Source organism: Kogia breviceps, chromosome 8, assembly GCF_026419965.1.
Source record: "Kogia breviceps isolate mKogBre1 chromosome 8, mKogBre1 haplotype 1, whole genome shotgun sequence".
NCBI classification, from domain to species: Eukaryota; Metazoa; Chordata; class Mammalia; order Artiodactyla; family Physeteridae; genus Kogia; species Kogia breviceps.
In genome coordinates, this window is record NC_081317.1 from 97,833,610 (window position 1) to 97,847,667 (window position 14,058).

The 14,058-nt window shown below is 41.0% G+C and overlaps 1 protein-coding gene across 1 annotated transcript in view; it reads left to right on the forward strand.

Moving 5' to 3' along the window:
• The window catches only part of LOC136794743 (putative spermatogenesis-associated protein 31C2), a 28,592-nt gene extending 15,300 nt beyond the window's left edge, over positions 1-13,292 (forward strand). Inside the window, exons 7-9 of the mRNA XM_067041072.1 lie at positions 10,845-11,141; positions 11,642-11,693; positions 13,102-13,292. Of these exons, the coding sequence (XP_066897173.1) occupies positions 10,845-11,141; positions 11,642-11,693; positions 13,102-13,292 (540 nt within the window). The remainder of the gene's footprint in view (positions 1-10,844; positions 11,142-11,641; positions 11,694-13,101) is intronic.
• Positions 13,293-14,058: the final 766 nt, after the last annotated feature.

Genomic DNA, 14,058 nt, shown 5'->3' on the forward strand with positions numbered 1-14,058 from the left:
ATGTATTATAGTAAAGGTATAGATTATTTTCTTTAATCTGCAAATTTTAGAGGTAGCTGAAATGGATTTTAGAATGTTAACTTACTCTTGAATTCCTGTATGGATGCTACTTGCTAATGGGTACTAGTTTTTCGTTTTTGATTTTATATACTAAATAGTGTGATTTGTAAATAAGCATATTTTTTATCTCTTTCTATCTCTATGCACTTTAATTTCTTTTTCAGTCAGGCTGGGATTTAATGTGAAAGAATTCACTTATTCACTGCTAAGTATGATGTTAGTCATATGCCTTAATAGCTTCTCATTATCAGATCTTTCCTTTTCTTCGTATTCCTAGTGCTACAAAATTAGTATCATTTCTTCCTTAAAAATTCACACGAGAATTCACTACACAAAGAATGTGGACCTGAAGTTCTCTTTGTCAGAATTTGTTTTTAATAACTATTTTATTGAGGTACAATTCTTGTACCAAAAATTCACCCTTTTAATTTGTACAGTTCATTGCTTTTTAAAAAATATGTTCACAGAGATGGGGAATTATCACCACTATTTAATTTTAGAATAATTTCATCACCCTCAAAGAAACCCTGCAGTCTTTAGTAGTCCCTCTCCATTCCTGCTCCCAAGCTCCTAGGAACTACTAATCTACTCTGAGTCTTTAGAGATTTGCTTATTTTAGAGGTTTTGTATAAATGGAATCAGAAAATATGTACCCTTTGGTGAATGGCTTCTTTCATTTAGCATGACCTTTTTAAGGTTCATCAGTGTTGTAATATGCATCTGTAATCCAATTCAGTTTCTGGCCAAGCTAATATTTAGTGGTATGGATATATCACATTTTATCAGTTGATCAGTTGATCGACATTTGTTGTTTCTGTTTTGACTGTTATGAATAATGCTGTTATGAGCAGTTGTGTAAACATTTTTGTGTGTACCCAGTTTTCCAATCTACTTTATATATACTTAGAATGGAATTACTGGGTGATAACGTAACTGTTCAACAAATTTAGAAACTGCCAGAACCATTTTCCAAGGCAGCAGAGCTATTTTACCACCCCATCAGCAATGAATGAGGGTTGCAGTTTTCCCACAACTACCATTAATCATTGTTATTGTCTGTCTTTTTTTAAAAAACCCTCCTGGTGAGTGTGAAGTGGGATTTTATTATGGTCATGATTTGCATCTCCCTCATGTTGAGCATCTTTTCGTGTTCTAATATTTTATTGGCTGTTTGTATATATTCCTTGGAGAAATGTCTGTTCACATTCATCCTCTGTTTATAAATTGGGTTATTTGTCATTTCGTTGTTGACTTGTAAGATTTCTTATATGATTTGGGTACAAGCCTCTTTATCAGTTAAATTTTTGTAAATATTTTCTTCCATTTTGTGGGTTGCTTTCACTTGCTTCATGGAGTTCTTCGAAGCACAAAAGTTTTTTTATTTTGATAATATCCAGTTGATCTATTTTTCTTTTGTTTGCTTTTGTCAAGTCTAAGAAAACTTTGCCTAACCAGAAATCAGAAATATTTATTCCTCTTTTTTTCCTACATTTTTTCCCATTTTACCCCCTCCATTTAGGTCTGTTACTCATTTCGAGTTAATTTTTGTAGATGGTGTGAGGCAGAGGTACAACTTCATTCTTTTGCATGTTAATATTCCGGTGTTCTAAAACCATTTATTGAAAAGAGTATTATTTTTCTAATTGAATTGTGGCACCCTTGTTGAAATTCAATTGTCCATAAATGTAAGGCTTTATTTCTGGCCTCTCAATTGTATTCCATTGCACTTTTAAGGGTTTTTTTTTTTTTTTTTTTTCCGTATGATGTCTCTTCTTAAATCTTAGTAGCATTGTATGATATTGTGATTTATACAAAAGACATATTTGGTCTTCATCCCTGTTCCTGGCACAGAGTTCCTAAAACCCTGACAAATTCCTAACTAATAAGAGAGATTAAGTTGTCTTTTGTTATTCATAACAAGCCACTTCAACCAGGCTGGAATTCATGTTAATGAGGTGATTTTTAGAACCCCCCTGAGGATGTAGGCTTGTTGCCAGGGATACCAATCAAGTCATTAGAGGGTTGTGACTTTAAGGCACACCCCTTGACCTCCAGGGAGGTGGTGGGGAGCTGGAGGTTCACTTAATTACTAATAGCAATTATTCCTACATAATGAAGCCTCCATAAAAGTCTCTGAACTTTGGAGAGCTTTGGAGAGCTTTGGTGTTGGTGAACACGTGGAGGTGCTGGGATGGTCATGCTCCTGGAGTGGGCATAGAAGTACTGTCTTTTGCAGCTTTTTCATCTGGCTATTTCTGAGTTGTATACTTTGTAATAAACCTGGCAATCTAGTAAGTAGACTGTCTTCCTGAGTTCTGTGAGCCATTCTAGCAAATTAACTGAACCTGAGGATGAGGCTGTCCTATTTAGAGCAAGTTGGTCAAAAGCATAGGTAGCAAGCTGGACTTGTAATTGGCATCTGAAAGTGTAAGGAGGGTCAGTCTTGTCGAACTGAACTTCTAACTTGTAAGATGTGTTGCAGAGTCCAGGTAGGTAGAGTCAGGACTGAATTGAATTGTAGGACCCCCTGCTGGTGTTGCAGAATTGTTTGGTAATGGGAAAAACGTCTACACATTCAGTGACCAGCAGTGAAATAGTATTGAGAATACAGAAGTATTCTGTGACTAGAGTGTTTCAGTAATATAGGGGAGAAACAGGAGTGTTTTCTGTAAACATTGAGTAATCGAAATTGAAAGGTGAGAGCCCTCTAACTTTTCTTTATCAAGATTATTTTAGCTATCCTGGATGACTTGCATTTCAATATGAATTTTAAGATTAATTTGTCAATTTCTGTAAAAGAATAGAGCCGTGATTTTGATAGGGGTTGGGTTGAATCTGTAGCTCAATTTCGGTAGTATTGCCGTCTTGACAGTACTAACTTTTCTGATCCTTGAATATGAGGTGTGTGTCTTTCCATTTATTTAGGTCTTTTATTTTTAATTTTTTAATATTTTACTGTCCTAACTGCCACTTTATTGTTGTGTATTTCTATAAACATAAGAAAATGTGAACTTTATATTTGTTTTTATTTAAACTTTTTATTTTGTATTGGAGTACAGTTGATTAATGACGTTGTGTTAGTTTGAGGTGTACAGCAAAGTGATTGAGTTATACATGTATCTATTCTTTTTCAAAATATTTTCCCATTTAGGTTGTTCCATAATATTGAGCAGAGTTCTGGGCTGTAGGATAGGTCCTTGTTGGTTATCCATTTTTAATAAAGCAGTGTGTATAGGGAGTTTGCGATTGACATATTTAGGTCTTTGAAAATTTACTTCAATGACACTTTGTTGCTTTAAGTGGGTAAGTTTTATACTTTTGTTAAATTTATTCTAAGTATTTTATTCTGTTTGATGCTATTGTAAGTGGAATTGTTTTCCTTATTTCATTTTCGGCTTGTTCATTGCTAGTGTATAGAAGTACAACTGATTTTTGCATATTTATCTTGTATTCTGCAACCTTGGTTAACCTGGTTATTAGTTTTATTTATGTAGTTTTTGGACTCCTTAGGATTTTCTATACTCTGATTTGGTTTAACTTGCCCTTCCTTTTCTTGCTTTATTATGATAAAATTTAAGCTCATGAATTGAGGCTTTTTCTCTTTTAATGTAGGCGTAAGGCTCTATATTTTCCTTTGAAAACTGCTTTAGCTGCATCACACAATTTCTTTTTTTTTTTGGCTGCACCATGCAGCATGTGGGATCTTAGTTTCCTGACCAGGGATTGAACCCGCGCCCCCTGCAGTAGAAGCTTGGAATCTTAATCACTGGACCGCCAGGGATGTCCCTGCACACACAGATTTTGATGTTGTGTTTCTATTTTCACTTAATCCAAGGTATTTTTTTAAGTGTCCTGTGACTTTATAAAAATATATATTTATTTATTTATTATTTTTGGCTGCCTCAGTTCTTAGTTGCGGCATGCAGGATCTTTCATGTGGTGTGTGGGCTTCTCTCTAGTTGTGATGTGTGGGCTCAGTAGTTGAGGTGCTTTGGCCGAGTTGTCCCATGGCATGTGGTATGTTAGTTCCCCGACCAGGGATCAAACTCGCATCCCCTGCATTGGAAGCTGGGTTCTTAACCACTGGACTGCCGAGGAACTCCCGTCCTGTGACTTCTTTGTGTGTGTGTGTGTGTGTGTGTGTGTGTGTGTGTGTGTGTGTGATTTTAAAAAATTTTTATTATTATTATTTTTTATACAGTAGGTTCTTATTAGTTGTCAATTTTATATACATCAGTGTATACATGTCAATCGCCCAATTCATCACACCGCCCCCACCCCACCCCCTGCCGCTTTCCCCCCTTGGTGTCCATACGTTTGTTCTCTATGTCTGTGTCTCAATTTCTGCCTGGCAAACCAGTTCATCTGTAGCACTTTTCTAGGTTCCTCATATATGTGTTAATATACGATATTTGCTTTTCTCTTTCTGACATAATTCAGTCTGTATGACAGTCTCTGGATCCATCCACATCTCAACAAATGACCCAATTTTGTTCCTTTTTATGGCTGAGTAATATTCCATTGTACATATGTACCATATCTTCTTTATGCATTTGTCTGTCGATGGGCATTTAGGTTGCTTCCATGACCTTGCCATTATAAATAGTGCTGCAATGAACATTGGGGTGCATGTGTGTTTTTGAATTATGGTTTTCTCTGGGTATATGCCCAGTAGTGGGATTATTGGATCATATGGTAATTCTATTTTTAGTTTTTCTTTTTCTTTGTTTTTTTTCTTGCCGTATGCGGGCCTCTCACTGCTGTGGCCTGTACCGTTGCGGAGCACAGGCTCCGGACGTCCAGGGTCAGCAGCCATGGCTCGCGTGCCCAGCCGCTCTGCGGCATGTGGGATCTTCCCAGACTGGGGCACGAACCCCATGTCCCCTGCATTGGCAGGCGGACTGTCAACCACTGCGCCACCAGGGAAGCTCTATTTTTAGTTTTTTAAGGAACCTCCATAGTGTTCTTCATAGTGGCTGTGTCAATTTACATTTCCACCAACAGTGCAAGAAGGTTCCCTTCTCTCCACAACTCTCCAGCATTTGTTGTTTTTAGATTTTCTGATGATGCCCATTCTAACTGGTTAGAGGTGATACCTCATTGTAGTTTTGATTTGCATTTCTCTAATAATTAGTGATGTTGAGCAGCTTTTTATGTGCTTCTTGGCCACCTGTATGTCTTCTTTGGAGAAATGTCTATTTAGGTCTTCTGCCCATTTTTGGATTGGGTTGTTTTTTTTTTTTAATATTGAGCTGCATGAGCTGTTTCTATATTTTGGAGATTAATCCTTTGTCTGTTGATTCCTTTGCAAATATTTTCTCCCATTCTGAGGGTTGTCTTTTTGTCTTGCTTATGGTTTCCTTTGCTGTGCAAAATCTTTAAGTTTCTTTAGGTCCCATTTGTTTATTTTTGTTTTTATTTCCATTTCTCTAGGAGGTGGATCAAAAAAGATCTTTCTGTGATTTATGTCAAAGAGTGTTCTTCCTATGTTTTTCTCTAAGAGTTTTATAGTGTCTGGTCTTACATTTAGGTCTATAATCCATTTTGATTTTATTTTTGTGTATGGTGTTAGGGAGTGTTCTAATTTCATTCTTTTACATTTAGGTGTCCAGTTTCCCCAGCACCACTTGTTGAAGAGATTATCTTTGCTCCATTGTATATCCGTGCCTCCTTTGTCATAGATTAGTTGACCCCAGGTGCGTGGGTTTGTCTCTGGGATTTCTATCTTGTTCCATTGATCTGTGTTTCCGTTTTTGTGCCAGTACCATATTGTCTTGATTACTGTAGCTTTGTAGTATAGTCTGAAGTCACGGAGTCTGATTCCTCCAGCTCCATTTCTTTCCCTCAAGACTGCTGTGGCTATCGGGGTCTTTTGTGTCTCCATACAAATTTTAAGATTGTTTGTTCTAGTTCTGTAAAAAATTTCATTGGTGATTTGATAGGGATTGCATTGAATCTGTAGTTTGCTTTGAGTAGTATAGTCATTTTCACAATATTCATTCTTCCAATTGAAGACCACTGTATATCTCTCTATCTGTTGGCATCATCTTTAATTTCTTTCATCAGTGTCTTATAGTTTCTGCATACAGGTCTTTTGTCTCCCTTGGTAGGTTTATTCCTACGTATTTTATTGTTTTTGTTGCAATGGTAAATGGGATTGTTTCCTTAATTCCTCTTTCAGATTTTTCATCATTAATGTAAAGGAATGCAAGAGATTTCTGTGCATTAATTTTGTATCCTGCAGCTAAACCAAATTCAGTGATAATCTCTAGTGGTTTTCTCGTGGCATCTTCCGTTTTCTCTATGTATAGTATCATGTCATGTGCAAACAGTTACAGTTTTACTTCTTCTTTTCCAATTTGTATTCCTTTTATTTCTTTTTCTTCTGATTGCTGTGGCTAGGACTTCCAATATTATGTTGAATAATAGTGGACATCCTTGTCTTATTCCTGATCTTAGAGGAAATGCTTTCAGTTTTTCACCATTGAGAATGAGGTTGGCTGTGGGTTTGTCTTATATGGCCATTATTATGTTGAGGTAGGTTCCCTCTACGCCCACTTACTGGAGAGTTTTTATCATAAATGGGTGTTGAGTTTTGTCACAAGTTTTTTCTGCATCTATTGAGGTGGTCATATGGTTTTTGTTCTTCAGTTTGTTAATATAGTGTATCACATTGATTGATTTGAATGTATTGAAGAATCCTTGCATCCATTGAAGAATCCTTGCATCCCTGGGATAAATCCCACTTGATCATGGTTTATGATCATTTTAATGTGTTGTTCGATTCTGTTTGGTAGTATTTTGTTGAGGATTTTTGCATCTATTTCGTCAGTGATATTGGTCTGTAATTTTCTTTTTTCGTAGTATCTTTGTCTGGTTTTGGTATCAGGGTGATGGTGGCCTCGTAGAATGAGTATGGGAGTGTTCCTCCCTCTGCTTTATTTTGGAAGAATTTGAGAAGGATGGGTGTTAGCTCTTCTCTAAATGTTTGATAAAATTCACCTGTGAAGCCACCTGGTCCTGGACTTTTGTTTGTTGGAAGATTTTTAATCACAGTTTCAATTTCATTGCTTGTGATTGGTCTGTTCATATTTTCTATTTCTTCCTGGTTCAGTCTCGGCAGGTTGTGCATTTCCAAGAGTTTGTCCATTTCTTCCAGGTTGTCCATTTTATTGGCATAGAGTTGATTTTAGTAATCTCTCATGATTCATTTCTAATTCTGTTGATTTGAGTCTTCTCCCTTTTTTTCTTGATGAGTCTGGCTAATGGTTTGTTAATTTTTTTTATCTTCTCAAAGAACCAGCTTTAAGTTGTATTGATCTTTGCTATTGTTTGTTTCTGTTTCATTTATTTCTGCTCTGATCTTTATGATTTCTTTCCTTCTGCTTACTTTAGGTTTTGTTTGTTCTTTGTTCTCTAGTTTCTTTAGGTGTAAGTTTAATTTTTTTATTTGAGATTTTTCTTGTTTCTTGAAGTAGGCTTGTATAGCTGTAACCTTCTCTCTTAGAACTGCTTTTGCTGCATCCCATAGGTTTTGGATCATCGTGTTTTCATTGTTATTTGTCTCTAGGTATTTTTTGATTTCCTCTTTGATTTCTTCAATGATCTCTTGGTTATTTAGTAACGTATTGTTTAGCCTCCATGTGTTTTTTACATTTTTCCCTCTGTAATTCATTTATAATTTCCTAGCATTGTGGTCAGAAAAGATGCTTGTTATGATTTCAATTTTCTTAAATTTCCTGAGACTTGATTTGTGACCCAAGATGTGATCTATGCTGGAGAATGTTCCGTGCGCAGTTGAGAAGAAAGTATAATCTGCTGTTTTTGGATGGAATGTCCTATAAATAAATCTGTCTTGTCTACTGTGTCATTTAAAGCTTTGTTTCCTTATTTATTTTCATTTTGGATCATCTGTCCATTGGTGTAAGTGAGCTGTCAAAGTCCCCCACTATTATTGTGTTACTGTCGATTTCCCCTTTTATAGCTGTTAGCAGTTGCCTTATGTATTGAGGTGCTCCTTGTTGAGTGCATATATATTTATAATTGATATATCTTCTTCTTGGATTGATCCCTCGATCATTATGTAGTGTCCTTTCTTGTCTCTTGTAACATTCTTTATTTTAAAGTCTATTTTATGTGATATGAGTATTGCTGCTCTAGCTTTCTTTTGATTTCCATTTGCATGGAATATCTTTTTCCATCCCCTCACTTTCAGTTTGTATGTGTCTCTAGGTGTGAAGTGGGTCTTTTGTAGACAGCATATATATGGGTCTTGTTTTTGTATCCATTCAGCAAGCTTGTGCCTTTTGGTTGGAGCATTTAACCCATTCATATTTAAGGTAATTATTGATATGTATGTTCCTGTGGCCATTTTCCTAATTGTTTTGGGTTTGGTTTTGTAGGTCCTTTTCTTCTCTTGTGTTTCCTACTTACAGAAGTTCCTTTAGCATTTATTGTAGAGCTAGTTTGGTGGTGCTGAATTCTCTTAGCTTTTGCTTGTCTGTAAAGCTTTTGATTTCTCCAGCGAATCTGAATGAGATCCTTGCTGGGTAGAGTAATCTTGGTTGTAGGTTTTTCTGTTCCATCACTTTAAGTATGTCTTGCCACTCCTTTCTGGCCTGCGGAGTTTCTGCTGAAAAATCAGCTGGTAACCTTTTGGGGATTCCCTTATAAGTGTTCTTTTGCCTTTCCTGTACTGCTTTTAATATTTTTTCTTTGAATTTAGTTTATTGTTTGTTTAATATGTGTCTTGGTGTGTTTCTCCTAGGGTTTATCCTGTATGGGACTTTCTACACTTCGTGGACTTGGGTGGCTATTTCCTTTCCCACGTTAGGGAAGTTTTCAACTATAATCTCTTTGAATATTTTTTCAACCCTTTCTTTTTCTCTTCTTCTGGGACCCCTAAAATTCGAATGTTGGTATGTTCAGTGTTGTCCCAGAGGTCTCTGAGATTGTCTTGTGTTCTTTTTGTTCTTTTCTCTTTCTTCTGCTCCTTGGCAGTTATTTCCACCATCCTGTCTTTCAGCTGATTTATTTATTTTGCTTCAGTTATTCTGTTACTGATTTATTCTAGTATATTTTTCATTTCAGTTATTGTGCTGTTTATGTCTGTTTGTTTGTTCTTTAGTTCTTTTAGGTCTTTGCTAAACATTTCTTGTGTTTTCTCGATCTGTGCCTCCATTGTATTTCCAATGTTCTGGATCATCTTTACTATCATTACTCTGAATTATTTTTCAGGTAGGTTGCTTATTTACTCTTCATTTATTTGTTCTTGTTGGTTTTTACCTTGTTTCTTCAACTGTAACATTTTTTTGTTGTTTCATTTTTTTTGTTTTATGATGCATGGGATTGTTTTCCTGTCTTATGGGTTGTTTGGCCTGAGGCCTCCAGCACTGGAATTTGTAGGCTGTTGGGTAGAGCCAGGTCTTGGTATCAAGATGAGGACCTTTGGGAGACCTCACTCTGATGAATATTCTCTGCGGTCTGAGGTTCTCTGTTCGTCCTGTGGTTCGGACTCGGACCTCCGACCACAGGAGCTCACCTGACCCCAGGTCCGAGAACCAAGATCCTGCAAGCCGTGTGGGGTGGCCATGAAAAATAAAAACAAAAAAGGAGCATAATAGTAAGAAAGAGTAAAAAATAAGATTAGAAAACAGATATGTTAGAAAAAAAATAAAAATAAAGATGGAACAACAACCAGGAGGTAAAACAGAACCACAGTAGCAACAAATAGGAAATACCAAAACCTGTAAAAGGCCTTGGCAATGGGGGGCAGACCTTAGTCAGGGGCAGTGTTTAGGTGGCAGGTGGGGTTTAGGCTAGGTCCCATGTGTCCAGAAAAGGCCCTAGGGGTGGGGTTTGGGGCTTAGACTCAGGGAGGCCAGAGGCCCCCAGAGATCCTCTGGCCTGGGAGGGCAGAGGACCAGGCCCGGGACTCCAGGAGGCACCCTGGGCCTGAATGGGCGGGGGAAATGCTAGGCGTGTTCCCCCAATCCTCTGATCCCAGAGGGTCCCTCCTCATTCGCCTCTCCTGTGCTTCCCTGCCTCCCTCCCTCTCATGCCCCTGGGACCCACGCGGCTGGAGGGGGCCCCAGAGGGCATAGGGAGAGGGTGAGGAAAACACCAGCTATGCTTCCCCTGATCCTCCAGTTCCAGAGTGAACCCGCCCCATCAGCCTCTCTTCCTCTTCCTTCCTCCTCCCTTCCTCCTACACCCCTAGGACCCACATGGCAGAGGGAGCCCTGGAGTGCAGAGGACCTTACTCAGGAGCCCTGGAGGCTTCCTGGGGCCCAAGTGGGTGGGGGGAGTGCTAGGAACATTCTCCCCTGATCCTCTAATCCCAGAGGTTTCACCCCACCATCCACCTCTCCTTCTCTTCTCCCCTTCTCCCATCCTCCTACTTCCCTTGGAACAGCATGGCCAGAGAGGGCTCCAGAGGGTGGAGGACCAGACCCCAGATCCCAGCAGCCTTCCTGGGTCCTAAGTGGGCAGGAGAAATGCTAGGCACTTTCTCCCCTGATCCTCTGGTCTCGTGGTTCCCCTCCCTGTCCGCCTCTCCTCTTCTTCTCCCCTCCTCCCTTCCTCCTATGCCTCTAGGACCAATGCGGCCAGAGGGGCCCCTGGAGGGCAGAGAACCCGGCCTGGAAGCCCAGCAGGCTCACTGGGTCCCGAGTGGTCCGGAGAAACATTAGGTGCATTCTCCCCTGATCCTCCGGTCCCAGAGGGCCCCTCCCTGTCTGCCTCTCCTCTTCTTCCCCCCCCCGCCGTCACTCCTACGTCCCTAGGACCAGCAGGGCTGGAGGGAATCCTGGAGGGCAGAGGACCTGGCCCTGGAGCCCAGCAGGTCCCTGGGGCCCGAGTGGGTAGTGGAAATGCTAGGCACATTTTCCTCTGATCCTCCAGTCTCGGGGGTGGTCCCTCCAGGTGTTGGAATCCCTACCTTCCCCATACCACCCCTCAGGGACGCCAATCCCATCCGGCCTCCACTTCTCCTCCCCCCTCACTCCCCTCAGCACATCCCACCCAGTTGCTCAGGGGTTACTCCAGTACCCCTGAGTGTCAAGATCCCCCGGAAGCGTCTGGTAGGTGCCCTAGTTATGGGGAGATGTGAACTCCACGTCCTCTCACTCCGCCATCTTCACTTCGCCTCAGCTGATATATGACTTAACTTAACACATTATATACTGGGGGGGGGGGGTTGCAGAAACTAACGCCTGTGGCTGGCAATGTGTTATGTAAGTGAATATTGAAACACTGGCATTTGACTAAATATCAACAGCTTGTTTTGCACTTAATGTAGTTATTGGAAACTCTGTACATGTCTTGCTAAAGCATTCTTTAATTTCGTTAGAGTGTGATAGGCAGTATATCAGTATAGCAGAGTCTGTGCATGGGAACAGAATATCTATTACAAATATACTGTGTTTCACTGAGCTTTCCCCTGGAAGAGCAGACTCTACACTTTCCGGAGGCATTTATTTTTTATATTTTTTAGTCCCATGGGTATTATTTCCTCTAGAGTATGTTCTTTTTATTTTACCTTATATTCGTCTAGGTGTGTCTTTGTGGGGGCCTTTTTTAGAAATGCCACAAGAAGGACCAGATCCTGGACTACCACTACATTCACGAGAATGGTCAGTTACCCATTCTGTAGCTACTGCTAACAAAAATTGCTTGTAAGTTATTTTATTCTGTGCATCAAGGGTACGAGAAACTTTAAACACATTGAATAAACTGCATTTACTCCATTAGAAACCCACCCTTGATCAGTTTTAAGCTCTGACAGCTTCGCACGGTGATGTCAATTGTTTCGCTCTCTAAAAACACCTCCAGTCAATCACGTTTGAGTGACAAAAGATGTATTAATATGTTTCTGGTGAATAATGTCTTAAACTTTACTGACCAGAGTGGCCCGTTTTTTGGCCTTTTGGACATGCATTGTACATCAGCCTTGGCCACTGAGGAGGGGAATACATTTGACATTCAAAAATTTAATAACTGTGGTTCAGACATCCAAGGTAAAACTAGGTGGCCATATTGGTTGTGATTTCAGACACATTCCTGTAGTTCTGAGAACTTGCATTTTCTGAGCTGTGTCATCCTTGGGATGCCGCTAGCCATTCTCAGAGCAGTGTCTGCTGGCAGATGGTGGCTCCAACCTTATGACCTTTAGGTCTTCTCTTATAACTATTAAATTATTAGAGAATGAAGTTGTTTTAGATCAGATGTTAGCTGAAAAAAGAGACGTGTAGTGGCCAATAGCTCCTGTTATGTATATGTTAGTACCCTGTCAGAAGTTAAAACCTACTTTGATAAAAGTGTACAACTGGCTATGTGTCAACAAGTCTCCCCCAAAGTGCCAGGTCTAGACTGGTTTTCAGGCTTATTCTCCTGAATTCCTCTGGGAATGAGATCTTTCTTACACAAGAGTTGGATCCAGTACTTGGAACGTGGGAATATTTCCAACTCGGTACCATTCCCCAAATCAAGGGAGGACTACCCCCATTTCAGTAGGAAGTAGCTAGAGCGATTGTCTCCCCATTCCCTGAAAGAATTTGTGAAGGATGAAACATGATTGGAGGTTGAAACCAAGTCCCCCTAAAACCCAGTTCCTTTACTGAGTTTATGATTAACCACTCTGTCCAAAACATAGCCACGTTTTCTCCTCAACATTGAGGAATATCAAAGAAAAGGGAGGAATTGTAATAGAAGCAAGGTGGCACGCAGCTGTTAGCAGACGCACCTAAATGACCGTTACCAGGCAACTGTTAGTGCAAGACCACTAGCGCGGTGGTTAGAGGCCCCGCTGGGCCAGCGGTCGTCTGAGTGGTGGTTGTTGTGGCAGAGAGCGCAGTAAGAGGTGGATCACAGCCTTCTCCCCAGGGTCCTCCGGGCCAGGGGTTACCATGCCCTGGGCCTCTCAGCAGGAGGTTAGCAGAAGGCGAGCGATTGAAGCTTCATCTGACTCTCCCCATTGCTTGCATTACTGTCTGAACTCTCCCCCAATCTCGTCCGTGGTAAAAGTGTCTTCTACGAAACTAGTCCCTGGTGCCAAAAAGATTGGGGACGGCTGCTGTCGGCCCTCCAGCCTCTGGCTGGCGGGTGAGCTGGGGGGCCTGGGGAGAAGGCTGGGGGCTGTGTCCTGCAGAGCTCCAGAGCCCTTGCCATGGCCACCCACTGACCAGGCCCAGGCCTTGGGGCAACTCTACCCTGTCCCTGCCTCTGTGACCTAGTGGCAGTAGCAGTCTGCATGGGTTGCAGTCTGCAGGACCCGGCATACCTCCCCACCCCCATGTTTGGGTGGCCTGAGGAGCCTGAGAGCCAGCTGGATCCTGGGTGCCTTACTCCCTCAGTGATAACTTCTGGGTAGGGTCTGGGAACCTGACCCTGAAGGCACTGCCAGCTAAGATCTGCCTCTTCATCTGGGCCTGGGCACTGGCGGGAGGACCCAGACTGAGTGCTGGATGAATGCTCACGGACAGGGTAACTGGCCTGAGTGGGGACACCCTTCTTATGAGGAAGGACCTGGACCTCGGAGGGCGAAAGTTGTGAAAGTTGTGCCTTGGGACCTTGCGATTTCCTGTCAGAACAGAGAATAACATTTGTTTTGGTGGAGATTTACAGGAACATCATTACCTGACCTCAAGAACAAAGGATCTGACACCAAAAATTTTACCACAACTAACCACGCCCCCTCCCTCATCTTTCCTGTAAATGGGATTTGCTGAAATCTTTTGGGGAGTTTGGGCTTTTTAAGGCATGAGCCACTGTCTCCTTCATGGCCCTGCAATAAACCTTTCTCTGTTCCAAACTCCAATGTTTTGGTATTGTTTGGCCTCACTGTGTGTCGGGCGTACGGACTTGTGTTGGGTAACAAGATCATTGCCCATTCTCTCACAAGATTGTGGAATGGACATTGCCAGTCGGGGATTGTAATAGAGGTAAGGAAGGCACGTGGCTGTTAGCGAGCGGCTGTAAGCAGTCATGCTCAGCCATTGG